The sequence below is a fragment of the Populus trichocarpa genome, chromosome 19 (genome assembly GCF_000002775.5).
Source record: "Populus trichocarpa isolate Nisqually-1 chromosome 19, P.trichocarpa_v4.1, whole genome shotgun sequence".
NCBI lineage: Eukaryota > Viridiplantae > Streptophyta > Magnoliopsida > Malpighiales > Salicaceae > Populus > Populus trichocarpa.
This window is the reverse complement of record NC_037303.2, coordinates 13668681-13695361: the sequence shown is the minus strand read 5'-3', so window position 1 is coordinate 13695361 and position 26681 is coordinate 13668681. Positions and strand designations below refer to the sequence as shown.

General features: G+C 33.9%; 3 protein-coding genes and 1 pseudogene across 8 annotated transcripts; 1 reads left to right on the top strand and 3 right to left on the bottom strand.

Moving 5' to 3' along the window:
• Positions 1-5437: 5437 nt before the first annotated feature.
• On the bottom strand, positions 5438-10530 carry LOC18108559 (riboflavin synthase). 6 transcript variants are annotated; one of them, XR_002979195.2, is made up of 3 exons: positions 9405-10530; positions 5902-6133; positions 5438-5761 (listed from the first exon to the last, which is right to left on the bottom strand). XR_002979195.2 is itself a non-coding variant. In XM_024590836.2 (2 exons), the coding sequence occupies exon 1, from the start codon at positions 10264-10266 to the stop codon at positions 9421-9423; it is 846 nt and encodes a 281-aa protein (XP_024446604.2). In that variant the 5' UTR covers positions 10267-10529; the 3' UTR covers positions 5438-5761; positions 9405-9420. The 6 variants fall into 6 exon arrangements, 4 of the variants coding, with proteins under 4 accessions (XP_024446604.2, XP_024446606.2, XP_024446605.2 ...); XR_002979197.2 differs by lacking the exons at positions 5438-5761; positions 5902-6133 and adding exons at positions 6229-6553; positions 6638-6822; XM_024590836.2 differs by lacking the exon at positions 5902-6133 and having other exon boundaries at positions 9405-10529.
• A 9283-nt stretch (positions 10531-19813) lies between these two features.
• Positions 19814-21688, bottom strand: LOC112325246 (uncharacterized). Its single transcript, XM_024591214.1, has one exon. The coding sequence runs from the start codon at positions 21686-21688 to the stop codon at positions 19814-19816; it is 1875 nt and encodes a 624-aa protein (XP_024446982.1).
• Positions 21689-22952: 1264 nt separating this feature from the next.
• On the top strand, positions 22953-24429 carry LOC18108558 (CASP-like protein 1C2). The gene is made up of 3 exons (XM_006371500.3): positions 22953-23658; positions 23736-23838; positions 23993-24429. Exons 1-3 carry the CDS (start codon positions 23504-23506, stop codon positions 24221-24223), a joined length of 489 nt encoding a protein of 162 aa, XP_006371562.2. The 5' UTR covers positions 22953-23503; the 3' UTR covers positions 24224-24429.
• A 1592-nt stretch (positions 24430-26021) lies between these two features.
• Positions 26022-26485, bottom strand: LOC18108557 (kiwellin-1-like; annotated as a pseudogene).
• Positions 26486-26681: the final 196 nt, after the last annotated feature.

The following is a 26681-nucleotide window of genomic DNA, read 5'->3' as shown; positions in this document are numbered from 1 at the left end:
CTTTTGTTTAAATTTGGTCTTTCAGAGTGATGTTATCAATACATGAATTTGATGCGTTGAATGGGTGGGGTTTGTTCATCCCATTATTGAATTCAAAGATTTAGTTTTTTTATGGTTAAATGATATTACAAGAAGTTTTACAGCGCTCAAACGGTGATTAGTAATAATATTTTACTAGTTATTTTATTAAATTATATTTTAAAAAGTAATTAGATATACGTAAGAGAGAAATACTATAAATAAATATTTTTATCATTTTTAATAAATTATTAATTATTATTTTTCCTCACACTTGTATTTGTTTTTTTAATGTCGATTTTATTGAGTAATTAATAGGATGCTATTAATTACAATTTTAGCACCATGAAATTTTTTGTTATATATATATATATATATATATATATATATATATATATATTGATTTCATTTAGTTTTTGTTAGCTACTGTTCAGTATTGTGTTGAAGAATTTGAGGCTAATTTGACAATAAATTTAAAAACTATATATGTCTCTCTATATATATATATCCCAATAATATCATTATATATTAAATTAAATATAGAAAATACTGACAAGAATGTAAAAGAATCTTTAATATAAAAACTTCAGTAATATTAGCATAGATAGAAGGGTATCCATGGCGTCTGATATAAATATATTTAATCTGCATGATTTATTCTCAATTTAAAGTATGCTAGGGCGTGGTAAAGAATAGAGCTAGACTACTTGTTGTCAAATCAATGATACATAAAATATTTAGTTTAATAAAAACAAACTATTATACATACTATTTAGTTTAAAATATCTATCTTGTGAGTTTTTTGAATAATAATAATAATTGTTATGGATTTGAAGTAATTAATGAATCCTAATTATTGGATTGAATATTAAATAATTAAAATTATTTGAATTACTCAATTGAGATAAACGTTTTTTGTACATCGAAAAAAGAAGAAGAAAAAAAACTCTAGAAAAAAAAAATACCCATATAATTTATACACGCATTAACCTTTTTAAAATCTTGTTTGATTTTATGTTTTAAAAGTATTTTTAATTAAATTTGAATTTTTTTTATTTATTTTAAATTAAAAAAATTTAATAATTTTAGATCGTTTTGTTATACTAATGTTAAAAATAAATTTTAAAAATAAAAATAGTTATTTTAATATATCAAAAAAAAAAGAAAAAAAACTCTAGAAAAAAAAATACCCATATAATTTATACACGCATCAACCTTTTTAAAATCTTGTTCGATTTTATGTTTTAAAAGTATTTTTAATTAAATTTGAATTTTTTTATTTTTTTAAAATTTAAAAAAATTAATAATTTTAAATCGTTTTGTTATATTAATGTTAAAAATAAATTTTAAAAATAAAAATAGAAAACTCAAAACTCGATCTAAAAAATGGAAGGGAAGGGAAGGGTAATCCTGTAAAAGGGGAACTTTACTTCTAGAATCCGATTAAAATTAAAAAGGAGCAATATAGTAATAATACAAACGAGCAGAGGTTTTTTCGCGGCTTGTCGATGATGGTTTCTTAAAGACGACGTGTCGGGAGTGAGTCCTGATAGGTTGATTTTTTCATGAAGTAGTCAATTAATGGTCGACACGTGTATGGACAAGATGGGAGCACGCTAGCATCTCTAGCTTCACAAAGTTATTGAGAATGAAAACTGGATCGTGACATGGAAAAGAACAAGATTTTAAAGGTATTGGAGATGAATGGAGTGGTAGAGAGCGAAGATACTATAAATGATTTTTTTTTGAATGTGTGATCCCAATTTTCTATTATACCCTTCTATTTTCTCATGGTAATCTCAAAATTATTTTTTATTTTTTTAAATTAGGTATATTACATATAATTAGGGAAAAATATAGCATTTTCTTGGGTATCAATCTACCTTATTTATTAAATTATTTCGTACCAATATAAACCAGTTTTTATGTTATTTTTAAAGAGCTAAGAATTTGTTGTTGTTAATTTTGAGTCGTTATTATATATTATATATTGAAAACATAAATTTTATTATATATTTAAGTTATTTATCAACATACAAATTCAATACCCTCTCACTATTTTTATTTATTTTTACTAAATTAGTGTTTTACTTATATTATGACTATTGTTGAGACTTAAAGGAAAAGAAAAGGAAATTAATTATATATTGCAACCCTTAATATTTTATAACTTGAGAATTCTTGACAAGAAATTTTAGAGTGAAGTTATTTTATCAAATAAATTGTTCTAAAATGAAGATTTATTTGATTCAAGTCTCTAATTTATATTAAAAAATTAAAAAAAAAAAACTAGAGAGTGATAGTTGTAAACTAAAAGGACAAGTTTCTAAGATGACAAAAACGTATCATGGAATTCCACTTAATAATGCAAGTTAATAACATCATACATGAATTGGTATGATCTTGATGGATAAACTTAAAACATTAAGAATAGACTATAATGATCCAAAAATACACCTTTAAAAGAAAAGGGGGGGGGGGGCGTTAATAATAATATTGTTATTTAAATTGAATTTTAATTGAATTTTAATTAGATTACGAGTTGATTTATTATGTGAATCAAATTGTTAATTTTTATATAATTTAATTTAAATTTTGAGGTTGATCAATATAATGAGTTATTTGGAAAAGTTGTAATAGTTGTTTTAAAGTGTTTTTTGTTTTAAAATGTATTAAAATAATAATTTTTATTATTTTTTAAAATTTACTTTTCATATTAATATAAATAAAAATTATTAAAAAACTAATTTAGAAGAAAAGAAATCTAACATTTTTAAAGATTCTAGTTGAAACGATGCCCAAACAAACATACAGACGAGCTCAGGATTTTTCTATAAATGAGGTTGTCCTTTCTCGGCAGAAAAGATCATCAGCCATCTGGGGTTGACACGTGTCATACAAACTATTTTGTCAACCACTATTTTTATTCCAAATCTTGTAGAGGTGGGTGTGGTCGGCATTGGTCGAGAGGCCTAGCAGTTAAGGGAGAAGGTAGGGAACGGAACCACCACAACGAAAACAAAGCAGAGGTTATTTTCAGCTGACAAGAGAGAAAGCAGACGCCAAGTTTCCAAGGTGAAGTTAACCTCCAAACAAAAGCTCTGTTGACAGGTGGGCCATTTGGAACATGTTTTTTGTATGGATTCAAGAGAGGAAGGTGACATGTTCAAGGAATTCTAAGAAATTATCTAGCTTGTTACCTTCTTTCTTAGTAAAATTCATTATCAATTTTGAGGGTAGTTAACTGATTAGATGTTGAGTTTGATTTTTAATTGTTATAAATTCAAGTTATTTTAGGACTACTAGAGACTTGTATAGTCGTTAACTTAAGGACTTGTGTGATTAATCGAGATACGCGCAAGTTAACTCAAATACTTATGTTAATTAAAAAAAATTCATTACCGAGTTTTGATTGATTTAATCAACTCATAAGTTAATTTATCAAGGGATTTAATTTTATTAGATCAAGTCCTTTCAGCATTATTAGAGACTTGCATGGTCATTAATTTTAGGGCTTGTGGGAATAGTCGAGATACGCTCAAGCTGATCCGAATACTTGTGTTAATTAAAAAAAATTCATTACCGAGTTTTGATCAGGTTATTCAGCTCATAAGTTAATTTATCAAGGAATTTAATTTGATTAGATCAACTCTCATTTAAATTAATATAAAACCAGCTCAAGCCGATTCGGATAAATTTTTTTTACCATGACTTATTGTTAAATTAGTTCCTAAACGATAACATGAACGATATAAAGTACTCAACAAAATTAACAAATCAAAGGTCTACTATTACATTTTAATACTACGTTCATCCCATGAACTCCATTAATTTGATACGAGTAACTATTATAAACTACAAAAAAAGAGGTCAAACTCATGATACATTTTTAAATTCTTGACCGTGAACCATTACACAATCATATGTAATCAGGGTACCTATCCTTTGTGAAATGAAATCCAACAAGATTTTCACAATCTAGTGCATGGACGGTATGATTTCATCATCCCAAAAGCCTTTAACAATTGCATAGAGCCATGAATGTATTTATAGCGGTTTAATATCATGATAGTGGTTATTTTTTAAAATAATTTTTATTTAGAAATATATTAAAATAATTTATATTTTTTTATTTTTTAAAATTTATTTTTGACACAACACATCACAATGACATGAAAATACAAAAAAAAAAAACAATTTAAAATAAAATAACATTTAATTTAATTTTTTTCATAAACGTTTCGAGAACACAATAAAAAAACAAACTCTAATTTTATCTTTAAAGTTGAAAAATTGTTTTGTTTAGGTAAACTACATATGAATAATTAGAAACAATAAAAAATTAGAATAACATTTCATTATAAATTTAGTGTTTATTTGATATTGTGATACAAATGCTTTGTAAAAGTATTTTTAGCTTGAAAGTAAGTGAAAATATCTTTTTATTTTTATCATTTGTATATTATAATATTAAAAAATATTAAAAAACTAATTTAATATTTTTAAAATGCATAACAGTGCTTAATTTTAAAGCTTCACAATAATTTAGCGAGCACCAAAAAAGGTTGGGGCCGACAATTCAAAACATGACCTATACCGAATAAGGAGGCGCACGTGACCTATGAGAAGGACAACTCGTTAAATAAACTACTTTCATAGCCGTTAATTTGCTATATGTATGAAAAATAATTGTTAAGCACACATCATCTTTTCCTTTGATAGCATGAGAGACCAACCAATCACTCACTATATATTATTTTATTAAACTTAATATAATATTTAAGATCCGATCGAGTTTAAAAAAAATAATTTAAAAGTTACTTTAGTTAAAACTCAAATGATCTTATGGATCAATTCACGGCTCAAATAAAACTTAGTTTAATTTTTAATTTTTTTAAATAATATTGTTTTAAGTTGTTTTAATTACTCTATCAAATCAGTGACTTGAGCTTTAAATTATTTTATATAGTAAATGATTTGAATATCATGATATTGTTTTAAATTAATCTATTACATTTTCTTACTATAGAAAACTTGTAGCAATGGGTATTGAAAATTGTTGCAAAATACTTGCAAACACTGCAAAATTTCTTTAAAATATTATAGATTTGTTGAGAAAGGTCCATTGGGTGTTGCAATCCACTACCATTCATACAAGACTTGTATGAATCATCATGGTGTGATCATCAGGATATTGATGGTGAACATTCAAGTATTTTGCTTATTTGTTTCTAATAAAATCCTACATGGGGTCCCCTTTGATCATATGGTATCGATTCATTGCCTCATGAACATCAAGATGGTAAGAGATTGATTATTGATAATCAATATTAGCTAACATTAAAAAAAAATCGTGTTTATGGTTGTTGGATCAAAGATTTAATGGCTGAAAATTCATGAGTAGATGAAGACTAGCAGATGAAAAATAAATTCTAACTTTAGATAGTCTATGCAGCTGCATCACATGGTTTCAATGTTAAGCTCATTCATGAATCATTAATAACGACAGCGAAGAACATGACAAGGCCAGCTTGGAGATTGGAAAGCAGGAAGGCAGGTGACGTTGAGCAGACAAGACCTCAATCTATGAACTATTCCCATACATACAGGCATCCTCCATCTTCTCGGCTCGACAATGTTTAGGCCCGAACAAATCCAGGTATCACAAACTACTTGAGCATGTCAGCTTCAGCTAGTTAGGCTGTCCATAATCAAGTCCACAGCTCATTTTCCCACCTTCCACCTGACACCAACATAAATAACAAAGAAGTTCAAAGAGGGATAGCATCAAGCGTGAATTGTGAATTGTTTTTTAGGTGGCTCTCCTGCATTCTCTCTTAAATAATGACTGGGAATCTGATAAATTGGTTGGTAGCAGTAGACCTGACATGGGGTCAAAGAGCTTGTTGTTAGTTGGAGTGTAATTATTAGTCACCAGCATCACAAAACCTAGCTCCGAATCATATCATGAATAGACCCTGAGTAAATGTTGGCATCAAGCATATTGAGATACGGTATGCCTCTCACCCTCTCCCTCCTTCACTCTTTTGTGAAGAAAAATAATCATAGGAATCCATTGTTCATGTTCTTAAAGCACATTGCAGTTCCAAGATTCCTGTCTCGTCCACAATCAAAAACAACATTTCCAACAGATGACTCACGGCATGCAAGAAAATCGGAATTAATGAGAAGACTGAAGCATAGTATGTACAGAGAAGACACCAAAACATGCATTCAGATCATGCATCCTATAAAGTTAGCTATCCATCACAATATTATTAATACCTACAACTAGAATTTGGCATTTTCCATCTGCCAACTGTTTTTCTTTCTAGCTAGGCAACCAAACACAACTCGGGAATAGAGATGGTTTGTAACAGGGTCGAGTTCTCTGGACAGATCGTAAGCCTGAGTTGACATTGCACAATTTCAATTGGCAAGGCCCCAAAAACAGGACTGTTATCACACCATTAAGGGGGATCAACAAGCAAAGCCGGTGTTACACCACCCATAGCAGCCAAATTGGCAAGGATATCTGCACAGGAGTTGCTCTCTTATAGACACACAAGTTACATGATGATTCTTAATAACCCAATTTCGCTAAGCTCCATCAACTTACCAAACAAGGAAGAAGAAGCACAAGATCGCTTTTGCAACTACCACAGAATGAAAGCAGAATCAATCTAGGTAACAACAACTGAGCAATAGCCAACCTGAAATGAAAAACCTAACGCCAAATCCACTGTTATCATGCAGGTATGCCCCCAGCACCAGCAAAGCAAGGAGATCTCTTACAAGCCCCAACTGTGTTCAAAATAATCCAAGCATGATCAGTTGGCTTCCATCTACCACGATTCAATTCCAAGGTCTAAGAGTGGTGGCTGCTACCACATCTTGAGGCATTTTGACCTCACAAATATCTCAACTTCTCAAAGAGCAGTACCTACACCAGAACTCCTATACTTAAAAAAATAATATCATGTTTTAATGCCAAACTTAAAACCCCAACCACTGGATTGAGCTCTACAACACCAACCCTGAAATAGAGGCAAACCAATGCCCCTTATCTATAGAGAAGAACTCTGTCTTTGCCAAGACACAATCATGCAAACGGAGACAGGTCTCCTCACTGCATGAACAATGAGAACAAACAACTTGATCTGCAATGCCCCTTTTAAATTTCCAAGTATTTGTAATCAGCCCAATTTCCCAAGTTTCATATCATGGTGATTGTTTATTAGAATGTTTTTTTTTTAGATTTAACAAATAGATTATCATAATTTTTATGTGGCTCACAAGACAAAAAATTTAAGACACTGAGAATAATATCACACTAAGGGAAAGAATGAACTTCATTGTAATTTTTAGGGATAAAATTATCTATTATTGGGAAGAAGATAAAAACAGCTTATGATATTCCTCCACACATTATGCCCAATGTTTACTTGAAGTTGCCAAACTAAAGGAAACTAAATTGTATTTGTCAAATTAGTTTTTATTTCTAACAAACAAGGGAAAACAAAATTTAACTTGGAACTTTAGAAAACCTCGTCCTAGACTCCCAGTTGAAATGGTAGTGTAATAACATGAGTTCTTAGAGTGGAGAAGTTTTCAGCAGCAAAATCTCTTAAACTGCAGCTCTCACTGTCGATCCAACAAAACAAAGATGAGAAAACTGTAGAAAGCTTGATGATTTTATGATGGATGAAGAAAAATAAGAAAAATCAACCAATTGAGAGGCAAAGACTAACCATTTATACAGTGTTTTTTTAACCAATTAAACAGTGTTTTTTTCATAAAAAGACTCTTTTTTAACGAATAATACAGAATTGTTATCATGCTTTTATTCATTAATCTTAGAAAGGAACTATGCACTGCAACTTGGGAAATTAAGTGAAGGCTATCATTAGCATTTAACAAAACCAATTTTGGAACTTCTGAAGCAAAGATTGTGCCTTGATTGATAATTATATATCCCCAATAATATCATAAGGTAATTGTCACTGGTTTCTGCAGCTTGACAAGTTAATTGACAAATCCTAGGCACAACTTAAGACCTGCCTCACATCATTTTCCCACCAACAACTAAGCATTCCAGTCAGTGATTATTAGGAAGAAAAAATAAAAAAACCAAAACCAAGGGGATGAGTCCTAAGTCTGGAATTAGACCATAGATTATATTGTTTTTAGCAGCTCTTTCAAGAAGTCCACTAGGCCCTCCACAAGGCTACTATGCAGCCAGTAGTTTTAAATAACAGCCATTATTTAACGTAACAACTGTTAAATCATTATTTAACAGAATCAAGGTATCCTGTTACTGCTATTCAGTGTTATAGAATCATTATTGGCAAATAACACCAATAATGGCTATAGCACTGTTATATAATGGTAATGACTGTTGTATTGCAAACAGCTCAATAACAGTTCACTTATAAGATTAATTTTTGAATATTTTTGTATTTCAAGTTAATTTTTCATAATTTTTCACCTTTTTCATAGTTATTATTATTGTATATGTTTAACAAACTTATGAGAAAATGATGAATTATTAAAATTTGTTTAGAGTTGCTAATGCATTCATAACAACAATGACCGTGACCATTCTTTTATGTGTGAGATAGGCCGCGATCTGTGATAACGATCGCGACCACATCCATGATTTAAAATTATGATGCAGCTAGAGTAGGCTAACTAGCAGACCTCCAATTTTTCCTTGCGGCTAGTTAGAACACATCCAACTTTGATCTTTCTTATAGTCATTATTCTGGACTTCAATGACTTTATTCCAAACCTTTTCCACCAGATTCGTTTAGCCTAAAAGGCAGTATAGCTCTCAATTTAATACTCCCATGGTTGCCCGACATCATCTACTTAATTTTTCATTGACTATTGGAGGTTTCCCAGTTGACAACAAAAGGTATGGAAGGAGAAGAAACAAAGTAAGAAACTTACTAAAGTTCATGCTAAACATGTTGGTATTTTCACAATTGCCACTTCTACAAACTAAAATGGATAAAAAGTATGAATTGGTCTAAAGACACTATTGCTCAGCTAGTAAAGGCCAAGAGCACAATCCTGCAAACTATATTCTCCGAAATGCTAGTGACTACGTATGAAATGAAGATCAGGATTTCTGCAAATTTATTCTTCTCAAGTTATAACAACAAGAAGGAACAATCTATACAACTTCACTGTATCTAGTAATTCAAATCAAAATCAAATTTCCACTAGACATCTCCTCGTTAACACTCACAGAGACACAACCACAAATATCATAAATCAGTCGAAATAACAACAAAAACCTATCATCTTTATTCAAATTTCCTTTACATAAAAAAGTTGAAAAAAATATTCCAAATTCAAAACAACAAAACCACATTCATTACCTCCATTTTTCTTTAATCATGAAGAACCCTTGAAGGAATCGACAAACCCACTACTAAGCAACCTCTCAACATACCTTCCCAAAATATCCACCTCCAAATTCACCTTCTGACCAACTTCCTTCAAAGGAACAACAACTTTCTGCTGTGTATAAGCCACTAACATAAAATTAAAACACTCTTCTTCCTCCATAACATCAACAACTGTCAAACTAGTCCCATCCACTGCAATAAACCCCTTTGGCACAATATATTTCAACAGCCCTTTATCTGCTTTCACTTTAATCCACAAAGAATCACCCTCTGGCTCCTTCTCTACGATCATACCGGTGCCATCCACGTGACCCTGCACAAAATGCCCTCCCATTCTACTATCAGGCTGGACTGCCCTCTCCAAATTAACCAAAGATCCAGTCTTTAACTCAATTAGAGATGTTTTTCTCAAAGTTTCAGGAGATAACCCCACAGTGAAGTCTTCATTAGTGAAATCAGTAACAGTTAAGCAAGTCCCATTAACTGCAATGCTATCACCTAAATGCACACCTTCAAGTACTGTTTTTGCCTCTATTTTAAGGTCAAAGCCACCGTCTTTGGTATCACCCAAGCTTTGAACCGTGCCCAGTTCTTCAACTATGCCAGTGAAGAGTGATCTTACTGGCTGAAGATGGGATTTGGGTTTTGGGCTTTTTGAGAGTTTTGTGATGGTCAGAGAGAAAGAGTTGGGTTTTGAGATTGTAGAGAACTTGTTGAGATTATGGGGTTTATAAGAGAGGAGGTTTAGGATTGTTGATTTTGTTGTGGGGTTTTTTGAAGGAAAGTATTTCTGGGTTATCGAGAGAGAAGTTCGAGAGAAAGATAGTGCCATTCTTTCCTTTCTCTTGTCTGTTTGGTTGCTCAGAAAAAATTGAAGGGTTTTGACTTGTGGACTACTGACAATATCTAGAGCTCTTCGTTAAGCGAAATGATGAATATCTTGTCATCAATGTAATGAAAAGAAATCATGGTGTGAAGCTGCATTGTTTTTTATAACTTTGAACAGCCCGATTCTAAAGGAAGGCTCATTGCTCAACTCGCAGACCTTGCAATCTTCGATATCCCAGTCCAATAAAGAAAAAGATTTAAGCCTGGTTCAGTAAGGTGGTGTAACTATATATATATATATATATATATATATATATATATATATAGAAGGTTTTAATGTGTTTATCAAAAATAAATTGTAAAAAATAAAAAAATATTATTTTAATATATTTTTAAATAAAAAACATTTTAAAAAATAATTTTTATATATACTCCAAAACAGATCTTTATACTCGATGGGTTTGCCTAGCATATAAAAAGCTTTGTTATGAATTCAAATCTTTATACGAAGATAGACCCCATCATCAAAATTAATTTTTTAAAATAATTTTTGTTTATGAATATATTAAAATAATTTTTTTTATTTTTTAAAAATTATTTTTAATATCAATACATCAAAATTATTTAAAATCATAAAAAAAAATTAATTTTAAACAAAATATTTTTAAATTTCTTACAATTTAAAAAGTAATTCTAAACAGCACCATAGCATCGAGAGAATTTATAAATCTGTCTGAATGTACAAAACTGATATTGAAATATGTCCTTAAGATTGACGAGGAAAAGAAATTAGTTTCGGTTGAAGTATGATGGGCCCAACTCAGACCAAGCCCAATAAAAAGTTTTTATCCAACTCAGACCAAGCCCAATATTGATGCGAGTCGCTAGACTTACCTAGGCGTAAATAGACCAACCTCGACTCATACGAGCATGAGCCTCAATTTGGATTCGGGAAACCTTGGTGGCCCAATACCTTCCGAGGCCACATTTTGGGCTTGGGATCCTTGGTTGCTTAATGCATCCCAAGATGTTAGCAACCCTCCAACAATTAGCGAAGATGCTGCCTCATCTTGGGAATATTTAGAATTATGTTGTTTTTTATAAAATTAATTTTTTTTATTTAAAATTAATTTTTTTTATGTTTTTAAATTCTCTTGATGTGCTGATATCAAAAATATTTTTTAAAAATAAAAAATACTTTGATGTATTTTCAAATAAAAAAATATTGTAAAAAATAATTACAACTATATTCTCAAACACTCTCCTTAACTCTAGATGTTTGGTGTACACCTAACACACATTAGCCTCTATTCAATTTAGATAGTGTTTTTATATGTTGTGCAATTGGATTGTATGTTTAAAATTTTTTAAAATTTATTTTTATTTTAAAATTTATTTTTTAATGTTTTTATATTATTTTAATGTGTTAATATCAAAAATAAATTATATTTTCAAATTAAAAACACTTTAAAAACATAACATCTACCATAAATTCAAACAAGTTATTACTCCATTCATTACCAACCAAGACAATAAAAACATACATGCACACTGAGAAATGTGTTATCTTAGAATGTGTTTGGGAGTATGGTTGCTTTTCAAAATGTTTTTCACTGGAAATGTATGAAAATAATATATTTTTTATTTTTTAAAAATTATTTTTGATATCAGTGCATCAAAATAATCTGAAAACACAAAAAAATATTAATTTAAAGCAAATAATTTTTTTTTAATTTTTTCAAAAATGTTTTTAAAATACAAAAACAACCATGATTTTATTCATCAATTCTACATAGTTTGTTTTTTCAATGATTCATTGTCACTATTGTGTCTTTATCTTCAAATACTATAAAATCATAGATGACAAACACATTATCCATTTTTTTTCCTTGTACGGGCACATGTGGGTTCAATGCTATCTTTAGTTTTAAGGTAAGATCATCTTATTCCTTTTTATTTAAACCTTAAATACTATTGAGTTTTGAAGACTTGGTTTTGTAGTTGTTATAAATACTACGGCACAACATTGCCCGTCTTTCAACCTCATCAGTCTTGAAAGACGAGATTTTCAACAACTTCATCAAAACATAATCTGATTTAATGATATTTCTCGTTAATAAAAAAATAAAAATAAAGTAACACAAACGACATTTCCTAGCTAGTTCATGCTCTGCCTACATTAGTACGATCGATTCATAATTTAACAAGTTTCTTTCAGTGTTTCGTTTCACTCATACTTGTGGTCCAATGTGCACGATGAACGCAGAGCAGTTTTCGTGCGATCCAGATAGCCAAGCAATTTGTGTTCTTCATGAAATCTTAGGGGAGCCACGATTTTTCCGCGCAAGATTCTTTGATGGAGTCTAGTTTTGCTCAAGGAATCAAATGATGCAAGGTTAGATGGCGAGACACCGCATAAGAAGAGGGAGGAAAGGCAAGAACCAAGTTTTTGTTTTTGTTTTTTTAATTAAATTTAAAGAATAGTTCATAAACTGTGGATGAGTCCATTTTGTTTCAACTAAACAAACCCGAATGCACTGGCTAACATTTACAACAGATTTTCAATTTCGTGCAGCAAAATTTGACCCATCAAAGAAGAGAAGTTTTGTCCACAGTAGAAACAAAAACCTACTCAGAAGAAGTGAAAAAAGAAGCAAAGACAACTACACGAACATGCTACAGAACAACAGCAAAAAACTTTTAACGTTAGGGGTTTTCTGTTGGAGTAGATTTAGATACGCGGTGGAGTTAGTTAACTTTAATTTCAACTTCTTTTTATAATGTTGCATACTTCAGCTTTAATTTCTTCCACTATCTCAAAGAACAAGATTTTCTGTGTTGAATTGGATCATTCTTTGTGTTGCAGTAAATATTGAATATGAAAATGAAAGAGTCATGCCAAGCTTATTCCGTACTGTTAGCACGTTTCTGGGTTCATTCAACATTCGTTTTCATGGTAATAATTCATGCTGTTTGCTTCTTATCATTTGGAGAAAGTCATGCCGTTCTTGCTCGTGATAAAACCAACGTATGTGAATATATAAATCATATACAAGAAAAAAGTTACGTTTCTAGAAGCTGATTTATTAATTATAAGTAAAAATCGATAAAGACTAAGAACACTAAACCTACAAGAATGGACCCAAAATATTTTATTTTATTAATTTAAGTCCTTTCTAAAATATAAATTAGACAAATATATTTATAATAGTTTTAGATCTAAGCTGGATTAAATTTTTTTTATGAAACTAAATAAGAAAATAATAAGTAAAGAAAAACTATATGTCAATCTGTCTAGATTAAAAGTAACTCGTGCTTGTCTTGATCTTGTGACCAGCTCAGACCAAGTCCAAGAACAATCTTACATTTCTTGGTCCAATAAGAATGCAGGCCCAATAGTGATGCGAGTCCCTAGACTTACATAGGTGTAAATAGCCCAGCCTGTAATCATCCGAGCATGAGCCTCGATTTGGATTCGGGATACATTGAAGGCCCAATATCTTCCGAGGCATTTACCCACGTTTTGGGCTTGGGATCATCGATTGCTTAATGCATCCCAAGATCCTAGCAACCCTCCAACACGTGAAGATGCTGCCTGATATATTTATTTATAGGTTATTTAAAATTGTGTTTTAAACTGTGTTTTTTTTAAATAATTATATTTTTAATATTTTTAGATTTTTTTAATATATTAATATCAAAAATAATTTTTATAAAATATAAAAAAAATATTATTGTAATGTATTTTAAAACTAAAAACATTTAAAAAACAACTCTAACTACATTCACAAATACTACATTAACCCTCTACCACTTCATGTACACATAAGCACGTAAGCCCCAACTTGATTTAGTCAGTGTTTCTATATGTGGTGTGGTTGGATAATATTTTTTAATTTTAAATTAAATTTTTAATGTTTTTATATTATTTAATAAGCTAATATAAAAAATAAAAATATTATTTTATTATATTTTTAAATAAAAAATACTTCAAAAATATATCTAAAAAAATCTCCAACAAGTTATTACTCCATTCACTGCAAACCAAGACAATAAAAACGTTAAAATACTCGTCATCAATTGTACATAGCCAACGCAACCTAAAATTGAGTTTGTTTTACAGTGTTATTTAGTGTGGTTGTGAATGTAGTGTAAAACATATTTTTTAAAATTTTTAATTTTTTTTTATTTAAAATAATTTTTTTATATTTTTAAATTGTTTTGATGTTATATATTAAAAATAATTTTATTCTAATATATTTTTTTAACAAAAATAATACTTTAAATTATCATCACTGTTACAATTCCAAACCCACCCATTCTACAATTGCCCGTCTTTCAACCTCATCAGTCTTGAAAGACGAGATTTTCAACAACTTAATCAAAGCATAATCTGATTTAAAGATATTTCTCGTTAATAAAAAAAAAAGTAACACAAGTGCCAAACAATTCAGAACTAAGTACACAAAAGGTGGAGGACCAGTGTGTACGATGAACGCAGAGCAGTTCTCGTGCGATCCAGATAGCCAAGCAATTTGTGTTCTTCATGAAATCTTAGGGGAGCCACGATTTTTCCATGCGCAAGATATTCTTTTATGGAGTCTAGCTAGTTTTGCTCAAGGAATCAAATGATCATGCAAGGTTAGACGACGAGACACCGCATAAGAAGAGGGAGGAAAGGCAAGAACCAAGTTTTTTCTTCTTTTTATATAAAAAAAACGAAGAACAAGCATTACTGGAACCAAGTTTTTTCCATCTTCTCCTCTCCAATCTTTGTCTACTGATCTTGTCTAAACACAGAACACCTCCATTATTATGATACCTGTCCATTATCTGTTCATGATTAGAATTGGATCAAGACAAGGTGCTGGCAAAAGGGGTGCTTGATGAATATGCTGGCTCTTGAAATTGTTCATCTTCTCTGAGTCATATTATGAAACATGGAAATTACTGCTTTAATTTGGATGATAATGTTACAAATAAAACTGCTTTTGGATTTTCCTCGATTTGGATTTTTTCAAACGAGAAGCAGGTCTGGATCCAATTATGATGACTCTTTCCCCTTGAAGAAACATGATTATTATTATTATTATTATTATTATTATTATTATTTTGTGTTTCATGAGTTCTATATGCCAAAAGCTTTATATAGAGAGTAATTTAACTTATTCATTTAACGGGAGCCTTTTCATACACAAATCTTCTTTCTTCATCGAAATAAATCAAGAAATAATAGATCTACCGTGTAACATATATGATCCATAAAAAAAATGTTGAAATATTTAATGAAGCCATGCCATTTTATTCTTGGTAAAAAAGAAGAAGCTAATTATGTGTTTAGAAAGATGAATAATTTAATAAAAAAATCATTTATGATTTTACCAATATTTCAAGAAAACAATTTTTAATTTTACTCAAAACAAATATTTAATTATATAAATAATATTAACTGGGGTAAAAGTTTAATAACATTTTTAAAACAAAGGCGAATTGATTAATTTTTTATTTCTAAAATTTTGTGCAAAAAAGCACATTAAGATATATTTATTAATTATAGGATTGAGAGGTATTGATTTGAGGCTCCGTTGCATGATCTCTTCAATGATACTACAAGTTCGTATAAAGGTACCTTAATTATTAAAGTATAATTCTCTTGAAGGGCTTCTTCGTATAAAGGTTAAACCACCTGCATGGTTTATCTGTTTTTTTTTTTAACTTATTAATAGAATTTTTATCAATTTAATTTCTTAATTTGAGCTTTGCAATTATTATTTTATGTTCATGCAAACCTTCCTTCCAAGTCAAGTGTTAAACTTGATAAGAATTGGACAAACATACTCGCTAAAGAAATAATAAAATTGAAAAAAAACAGTAGAATTAAACAAATAAAACAAAATGAGATAGAAGTAAATAAAAAAAATTACAAACCCAATGAATCTGCGAAAAGAAAATTAATCTTTTTTATTTAAACAATCAAGATTGTATTGACTATTCTGGTAAAACCTTGCCTTGGACAATGACAACGTTAGAGGTTAGTGATGAAAAATCGAAGAAGTTACAGGTCAATAATGAAAACAACATGTAATTGTCAAGATGCAAGGATTCTTCTGTATCCTCCTCCAAATCTACGACTTATTTTTTAATATATTCATGTTATTTTTTTATGCCACTTCTTTTCATTTCTCCTCATCGCTAATTCTTTACAATTCTCATTAAATTGTTGCAAACTTCAACTTTAATTTCTTCCACTATCTCAAAGAACAAGATTTTCTGTATTGAATTGGATCATTCTTTGTGTTGCAGTAAATATTGAATATGAAAATGAAGGTCATGCCAAACTTATTTTGTAAGCTTAGCACGTTTCTGGGTTCATTCAACATTCGTTTTCTTGGTGATAATTCATGCTGTTTGCTTCTTATCATTTGGAGAAAGTCATGTGCTGCAAGTTAGTTTTCTAGAGGATGATCAAACTACCATGGGAGGGAAGAAGAAGTTTTGAAGGAGTGAGGAAGAACAGGTCATACGTTCAGCATGGGGTTTTCCCTACACACTGACTGAGAGGGAGAGAATTTAGGAAAAGATACTGAATTCTGTTATATCAAAAGTTGGAATGTTTCTGTTACATCCTTGGGTATTTATCATACCAAATTGTTCCCTTAATTCTATATTTTCCCTAGCCATTACACGTGGCTTGATTATTTCATTTAAACTATCCGGGCTGCATGAAACGCAACCGTTTAACTAATGTTTTAAATTCTTTACCGCTTCCTTCCCACGCTGTCGTTTTATGCTTGATTTGAATTAAATCCCTCTTCTTCTGCGCTAGCCCTCATCTTCTTTGGTTCCAGTCGTGACAATGCCCCCTCCATGACCACCACCTTGTCCTCAAGGTGAAACTCAGGAAATCGGAAGCAGAACTCTTCAGCATTTTCCCAGGTGGCTTCTGTCAAAGGTATGTCCTTCCATACTACTAAAAATTGAGTAATCGCTGTATTGGTTTGTTTAATCATTCTTCTCTTGATGATTTGTAGAGGCTGCAACAGGGATCGATGCGGAGGATTGGGAAGATCGGAGTGGACGACATGATGGCCCACGTGTTTCTTGAGCTGGGAGACGTGGAAGACGGGGTGAACCGCCGCTGTAGCAGGTAACTGTAATTCATATGCTACGGTGCCAATTTTCTTAATAACTGTATAGGGACCATAATATTTGGCTGATAGCTTGTGGGAAACTCTCTTGTGAACGGAGTGTTGTCTGTAAGGTTGTAGTTTGACATACACTGAATCCCCCACCAAAAAACTTCGTTCGCTTCTTTTCTTGTTGGCTTGCTGGGTCATTCTGTGTTGAGATTGTAGGAGATTACTTCTGATTTCTTTGAACATTTCTTCGCGTTGTGTGAGGTAGTGATCCACAGCCTCAACTGGGGAGTCCTTATGAGTGTAGGGAATGTGAATTGGTGGTACCATGCCATAGAGTATCTCATAAGGTGTCTTCTTTGTTGAAGTGTGGTAGTTGGTGTTGTACCACCACTCGCAAGCACTCAACCATTTTCCCCATAAGGTTGGGGCATTCCCTGTCATGCATCGGAGGTACCCTTCGATACACTTGTTAACCACCTCTGTCTGGCCATCCGATTGGGGATGATAGGCGGTGGAGTAGTGCAGATTGACGCCCTGGTGTTTGAACAATTCCTTCCAAAATTGACTGAGAAAAATGCTGTCTCTATCGCTTACTATGGTGGCTGGCATTCCATGGAGTTTGTAGACATGCTCCATGAAGACCTTAGCTACAGTGGGGGCAGAGTAGGGGTGGGAGAGAGCCATGAGATGGGCATATTTGCTAAACCGATCGACTACTACCAGGATGACTTCCTTCCCTTCAGATTTGGGTAGGCCTTCAATGAAGTCCATGCTAATGTCAATGAAGGGGGCAATAGGAATGGGTAGAGGTTGTAAAAGTCCTGGAAGCTTCACATTCTCGGTCTTGTTTTGTTGGCAAATGGAGCATTCGCGGACATATTGCCTTACCAATTTCTGTAACTTTCTCCAGTAGAATACCTGCCCCAGTCTCTTTGCAGTGACCGTGGCTCCTGAATGTCCTCCAGCTGCAGAGTCATGGTAAAAGCTGGTGAGCTTAGTTTGTAGTTGTGAGTCTCGACCCACCACTACCTTCCATTTCCGGAGGAGAGTGTTATTGACCCATGCATAGGCAGGATGCGAGTTGGCATCCTTTCTCACTTCCTTAATGACTCTCTGTAAGTTTGGATCAGCTGCCCAGGTCTGTCTGATTTCCTCCATGATATTGGTGGAGATGGAGGATAGGGTTAAGGCACTCAATTCTGTGCTTGAGATCCTGGAAAGAGCATCTGCTGCCAAGTTGTCTTTGCCCTTCCTGTACTCTATATCATAATCAAAGCCTAAGAGTTTAGTTAACCAAACCTGTTGTGCCTCATGAGTTGCCTTGTGATCGAGTAGGAATTTGAGACTTGAGTGGTCGGTTCTGATTAGGAAGCGTCTTCCTCTTAGGTAATGCTTCCATTTAGTGACAGCATAGACAATGGCCAATAGCTCCCGTTCATATGCTGATAGATTTAGTTGTCGAGGTCCCAGGGCTTTGCTGATAAAAGCGAGTGGATGCCCTTCTTGCATCAAAACTGCTCCCATACCCACTCCTGATGCATCTGTCTCTACGACAAAAGTCTTGTCGAAGTTTGGCAACGTCAGAACAGGGGGATTAGCCATGGCGTCCTTTAATTGATTGAAGGCCATAGTGGCCGAACTAGTCCAGTTGAAGGAGCCCTTCTTCAACAGCTGAGTAAGGGGTCTGCAGAGTTCCCCATACCCCTTCACAAACTTCCTATAGTAACCAGTCAACCCCAAAAATCCCCGTAGTTGTTTGATATTAGTAGGAATAGGCCAATTCATCATTGCTACCACTTTGTTAGGGTCGGTGGCCACTCCTTCTTTGGTGATAATGTGGCCCAAATACTCCATCTGATTGCTGCCAAATACACACTTCTCCTTCTTCGCAACAAGCTGGTTGGCACATAATAGGTCAAACACAACAGTAAGGTGATGCAAGTGGTCTGTCCGGCTCTTGCTATAGATCAATATATCGTCAAAAAAAACTAAAATGAACTTCCTCAAATGTTGCCTAAAGATGTCATTCATTAAACTCTGGAAGGTTGCTGGGGCATTAGAGAGCCCAAAAGGCATGATAAGGAATTCAAAATGGCCATTGTGAGTGCGAAATGCAGTTTTATACACATCTTTAGGGTCCATTCGAATCTGATGGTAGCCTGCCCTTAAGTCAATTTTAGAGAAAATGGTTGCTCCTTCCAATTCTTCTAATAATTCATCAATAATAGGGATGGGATACTTATCTTTTACAGTCAGCTTGTTGAGAGCGCGAAAGTCCACACAAAATCGCCATGTATGATCTTTTTTCTTGACTAGCACTACTGGAGAAGCAAACGGACTGTGGCTTGGTTGAACAATTCCAGCGTCTAGCATTTCAGCCACTAGTTTCTCCAAGGTATCCTTTTACAACCCTTAGTATCTGTATGGCCTTAGGTTGACTGTCAGGTTTTCATCCTTCAGAGGTATCCTATGATCATGTCCTCTGGCAGGAGGTAGTTCTACTGGTTCTCTGAAAATATGGAAATAAGTATCCAATAGTGCCTGAATTGGAAACTCCTCTGCATGCTGGGAAGGAAGGTACCCTTCCTGATAGCTGAGTGTTGTGCCCTCCACCTCCAGCACTCTTAGACTGCAAATATTCACCTCTGCCAGCAGTGTTTTACGTGCAAGTAGTCCACTTAACTCTTCCAGTCGAATGGACTGGGTGAGTATAGGATTGTCCCCCTTTAGTGTCACTTCATTTCCTTCCCACCAAAAATTCATCCATTTGTCTTCGTAATTGGCTAATACATTTCCCAGTAACTTCAACCACTGTATGCCTAGGACCATATCATAGCTTTGTAAAGGCATTACAAAAACATCCGCCTGGAACTGGACGCCTTGCATTTTCCACTGTAGGTTCTTGCAGAGCTTAGTACAAGACATGGTACCCCCATTTGCTGCTTCTACTAGCATAGGTTTGATGGGTGTTAGGAGACAATTCTGTTTACTGGCGAGGTTGGCATTAAGGAAGTTGTGGGTGCTGCCTGAGTCAATCAAAATGAATATAGGGCATTTGTCTAGTTTGCCCCATACCTTGATGGTGTGGCACCCCGTGGTGCCCTGCAATGCATGTAATGACAGATGAGGGGTAAGGGCTTCTACATTCATGGTTTCAATGGTTTCCTCCTCTTCAGAGTTTTCTTCTTCGTCTTCGATGATGCATAGTGAGTATAGCTTTCGGTTTTTGCATCTATGTCCTGGTACAAATTTTTCATCACACCAAAAGCATAATCCCTTGGCTCTACGCTCATCCATCTCCCTGGTTCTAATAGGTCTGGAGGGTCTGGGGTTGGAGTTGACAGTTGCGTTGTTGAATGGTGGCCTGTTAGGGGTAGGTAGTAAGGCAGGCTGGGAAGATTTAAACGTAGTGAAGGTGGAGTTGGAAGTTGAACTGCTGGAGGGAGTGGGGTAAGCTAGCCTTTGGTTGTGTTGGTAAGTGTTTGTTTGAGCTGGAAGTTTAGTGTAATGGGGAGTGTTTCTTCTATACGTGAGTGTGTTATCATGGAGCCTAGCTAGGTTATATGCTTGTTTGAGAGATTTGGGTTCAAACATTTTTACTAAGTTCTTAATCTCAGTCTCTAACCCTCCCAAGAAAAATACTAAGGCTTGCTTTTCAGATACCTGAGCTCTATTCCAGAGCATGTCAAACTCCTTGATATAGTCTTCAAGATTCCCAGCTTGTTTGTGTTTTGTTAACTCCTCCAAGGGGTCCTTTTGTCCTCCAAACCGGCAGCACAGGGCTTCAACATAATCTGCCCAAGTCGTGTCCTGTCCTTCCAAGTTTCTGATGAAGTTCTGGTGCCAATACAGTGCCAACCCATCCAAGTAGTAGGAGGCCAGTTTCAATTTGTCTGGCTCTGCTATTTCTTCAAGGTCGAAATACTGATTGCATTTATACAACCACTTATGCACATCTTCGCCTTCAAATGTTGGAAAATTCCTCTTGGGCTTGTGAAACCTGTAAGACCCTTGTGAACCTTCTCCAACCCACCCTTGACTGCAGGTTGTTGTAGGCGGTTGAGGAGCATGGGGCCTTTGGGAGGAGCTAGTCTCTCTAGTGAGAGTTTGTAGGGTGTGTTTTATCGCAATCTGCTGAGTAGCTATTTCTTTCATCATAGCCTTGAGTTGGCCAAGATCATCCGACTGTGTGTTCAGTTTGATTTCTATTCCATCGATTCTTTGGTTAGCAGCTTCCAAGGAACCGTCACACCTTCTCACATCTTGGGACCTGGTCTCTGGAGGCATTTTGAGGAGATCCAAAGATGAAGCTCTGATACCACTTTGCTGCAAGTTAGTTTTCTAGAGGATGATCAAACTACCATGGGAGGGAAGAAGAAGTTTTGAAGGAGTGAGGAAGAACAGGTCATACGTTCAGCATGGGGTTTTCCCTACACACTGATTGAGAGGGAGAGAATTTAGGAAAAGATACTGAATTCTGTTATATCAAAAGTTGGAATGTTTCTGTTACATCCTTGGGTATTTATCATACCAAATTGTTCCCTTAATTCTATATTTTCCCTAGCCATTACATGTGGCTTGATTATTTCATTTAAACTATCCGGGCTGCATGAAACGCAACCGTTTAACTAATGTTTTAAATTCTTTACCGCTTCCTTCCCACGCTGTCGTTTTATGCTTGATTTGAATTAAATCCCTCTTCTTCTGCGCTAGCCCTCATCTTCTTTGGTTCCAGTCGTGACATCATGCCGTTCTTGCTCGGAATAAAACCTACGTATGTTAATAAATCATATACAATTAAAAGAGTGAGGCACCGGGGAGGAAAAGATAACCTGATTTATTACAAGAAAAAATTCATAAAGGCCAAGAACACTAAATTTATAAGAATAAACCTAAATTTTTTATTTTATTCATTTAAGTCTATGCTAAAATATAAATTAGATAAATATATTTATAATAGTTTTAGAACTAAACTGGATTAAAAAAAATTATAAAACTAAATAATAAAACATAATAAGTAATATAAAACTCTGCATCAGTCTCTCTAAGTTAAAAATAACTAAAGTTCAAGTAATTGTTTTTGTCTCGATTTTTTTGATGTCTAATTAAGACTACCCATCTCTTTTTTTTAGTATCAGTTTTAATAATATTGTAATTTTAATCGGTTTATATTAAATTTTACATAAAAAAGAATCAAATTATTCTTGTTCTATTGACTTATAGCATGTTATGAATTGTAAATCTCAAATTCACTTTATATATATAAAATTCCTGAATAAATTTATTTTTGTGATGATATTAACAAACATTGTCTAAATCAATATTTGTTTTTTAACATCTTTGATGTTTTTTTCCTCAACTTTTAGCTTGTTAAGGAAGAAACCATTATTAACATCATCGCTTCCATTACTATCACTTTTCATGTCATTAGAGATTCATTATTTGAAGATACCTGAAATTTGAGATTAGAGTGATTTGAGGTGGGGCCAATCTTTTAGGGTGGAGACTCATATATTGTTGATCTTCTTGATTAATTGGTATTTAAGGGAGAGGAATTTCAAATATGCATTTTGGGATATGATGTATTATAGTGCTATTAGTTGGTAGGTCAAATTAAATGACATGTCCATGGCCATGTATTTCTAAGCTTTTACTTGCATATTCATACATAAATCACTTATAAGTCGTCAGATGATAGATTACTGATTACCTAAAGCATGGATTGGGACAGGGTTCAATATGGATTCTTCCTCTTTTAATCATTCATAGCCATATGAAATTCATCCACATCAAGAAAAACCAACTCCACAAGCCAATATAAGCCATAGGCTGCATGCCCTTAAAGTCTGCATGGCAGAAAAAGTAGAAAAAAACCTTACTGGACGGTGTTGGTGACGGGTGGGGAATTCAACTAATTAACAAAGCACAAGCAAGGACCAAAACTAGCGCACCAGTCACCACCACCCTTCATTTCTGCCTTCATAGCTGACAACCGTATAAAGAAACGTACTGCCTTCATCAATTCTGCTTTATATTCCAGCTTTGTCTACAAACAACAACTCTCAACGCTTCTAGTGCACTCAAACTTTCAAGTTAGTATCAATGATGAAGCCCAAGAGGCTACTCAGCCTCCTGCTAAGGCTTATTGCCGTTGGTGCCACACTTGCAGCAGTGATTATCATGGCAACAAGCCATGAGAAGGGTACATTCTTTGCAGTATCATATGAAGCAAAGTACACTGACACACCAGCCTTCAAGTAAGTTTAATCAACTATTCTTCTACAGTTATACTTGCTTGTACCTTTGTCTTGACTACTGAAAAGGGCTTCTGCAGGTATTTTGTGATAGCAAATGCAATTGTTACTGTCTATGGTTTTCTTGTTCTGTTTCATCTTCCAGGGAGTCCACTCTGGCGATTAGTTCTTGCCTTGGATTTGGTAATTATGCAGCACACTGAGCCTTATATCAAACATTAGTGCTACAAGCTATAGTACACTTACACTATGATTTCAGGAACTGAAGAATACAGGAAAGAATTCTGACCGGAATTTTTTTGGTAGTAATTGCCGTTTCTTTTGTTGCTTCAAGTAGGTATTCACCATGTTGCTCATTTCAAGCATTTCGGCGGCCTTGGCGGTTGCTCAGGTGGGAAAGAATGGGAATTCTCGTGCAGGTTGGCTACCTGTCTGCGGCCAAGTCACCAAGTACTGCAACCAAGTAACAGGAGCATTAGTTGCTGGTTTGATTGCACTGATAACTTACATAATTCTGTTGCTCCACTCTATTTACACTTTCCTTAATCCTCTGCTTGAAAAGGCCTAGCAGGCTATCATGTATTGTGACTTGAGTTACGAAAATCATCATCGCCTCTCCTTCACGTTTTCTCTTGTCTGGTTTATAGGTAGCCCTATTAGAAGATTTTGCCTTGGTACATGCTTTGTTTATAATTGTTTTAATCAGCATGCTTTCCTAGTCCTTCAAGGGAAGCTATATGAAAAATAAGATGTCAACTAATGATCATTTTTCAAGATTCAGTGTCTTTCAAGTGGCATCATCAGAAAGGCAGATAATATTCTTGCTGATCTTACATATCACAGAACTTTCCTACTGATCCATGTCATGGCTACTGGTTCTTCACCTTATTGCTCCAATCCCCTCTGTGTATTCTGCCACTCAAGCCCATATTTATATGGTTTTCAAATGAAATGACATCTCCTAAAATTATATGAAACTCCAATATTTTTCTGTTTAAATAACATTTTCAAACAAGGAACATGTCATAATTGATTCTGCAGATGTTATTCTGCATAGAAGTACTACGTCGTCTTAAAGTGTTGTTCATAAATATTATCGACATGAGCACAATTCAGATGTTTCATCTCAAATCTTGGAAGATGGCTTGTAGTTTACGAAGATTAAAAGACAGGAAGGGGTACTCCCCTGGGAAAAGAATCCTCAAATTCATAATCAATATTCTAAGGAGATTGTGGTCAATTCTGTAAGAAAACAAACTGGCTCATGTGTAATTGGATGACAATAAACCAATAAAAGATGTCTTCGAAGTCTTTAAGAAAAATGTGAAGTGACAGTTTCTCAAACAATATTAGCAAAAGACTTTGCTTGCAAAACTATAAACTTCTTGCACTCAACTAAACATTTATTCAATAAATCCAAAGAGAAGTTGTCAATACATAGCCTGGATTGATGCAGAGATTAGAAATTCAATTTTTCCCTCTGCCTAGCTAATAAAAACAAGGATGTGAGAGAGAAAAAAAGCATGCAAGCACAGGAGGCAGAGGCTTCTTAAGGAACTTCTTTTCACAGCACCCTTGGGAAATATAAAGCTTTGAAGATGAGCGAGTTCTAGGCAAAAAAATTCTAGTTCCGAAGCAAAAGGCCAGTTATTGGGCCAAAGGTTAGTCCAAGAGTAGCTACCATTGGAATTCTTTATCATGTATATGTCAAAACATGAAACAGAAAAGGAAATGAAATAGCCAAAACTTTGAAGCTAGGCAATTCCCTACCACTGACAATGCCATTAAAATCGTTTCAGGCGGTGAAGCGTTTGCAGCAAGGGAATGATTAAGCTGCCATTGCTAGATGGCAATTTTCAAAGCACAGATTCAACCAGGAAAATGAAGGTTTGCAACTTACAAATACATGGACATTGAGGTTGATAATACAGCACCCGTATGACAACTAGGAAATGGGTCATCAGGAATCAGAACATCTCCATGTGCAAGACTAGAAACTGTATATTTTGCAATATTGTCCTTCACAGAAATCTAGTGATGTTGGCAAAATTCTTATAACCTTGCATCTTTTAATCTCTTCCCAAAATCGAATCCCACACCTTTGTTTGCAGCATATTTGAAAATGAGACACCTTGATTCAGACAGTGAAGAGAGCCACTAAATTTCCATGCCTAACTTTCAGTAATCTTTTGAATTAAGATTTTAAAACCATTTACTAGAGATATTTAGCGAGTAAAATGGATTATACCATATAAATTCACCACGCTACACTCCTGAATCCTGACATGCACTTGGAAATAAAGCAACATAGGAAATAAGAAATAAACTGCGCGCATTCTTTTAACATGCAAGGCACAAATTGAAATTCAATTAAGCATCGGACCATGTGTTTTCAGACCACTCCATTGATCATGAGGCACACCTAAGGCTTTCCATACAGCACTAATTGAGGCAGACACAACGTTGTTAGCATAAGGAGGTTCATAATCATGATCTTTATCGCAACCCACAGTTGAGTCACATTCACCAAGGCCAGCACGCTATGCCCATTAGCAGTTACATTGATGTGTTTAAGGCACCTACTAGCATTATCGTACCATCCAGTTGATAATGCCACAACTGGTGTATCATTAGGATGGAACTTTTCGTCACAGTAAGGTGGGGAATCTCCACTTTCTTCAAAGACATTGAATGTCAGGAAGGCCTGGTATGGCTAGAGACTGGCGGCGAACATTTGTAGGTTGAGTAGGACTTTGCCTGGAACACAAAGATCCGAGTCATTCTCCTCAGGTGGGAGTTTCTTTCCCACCACTTTGCCACTTGTTGACATTTATGAGCCTCATTAATTTTTTTAACAATACTCTGCGAACAGAAGAATGACCAGAAGGAGTATGGAAGATTTTAAGCAAGAACTCTTCATGATTCTCGCTTCCTTTCTATTTTACTGTGTTGAACTGTTGATTATGCAATTCAGGATCTCTCAAAGGGGTAATGTATAACATTGGCCTGCTCAAACACTCATGCTA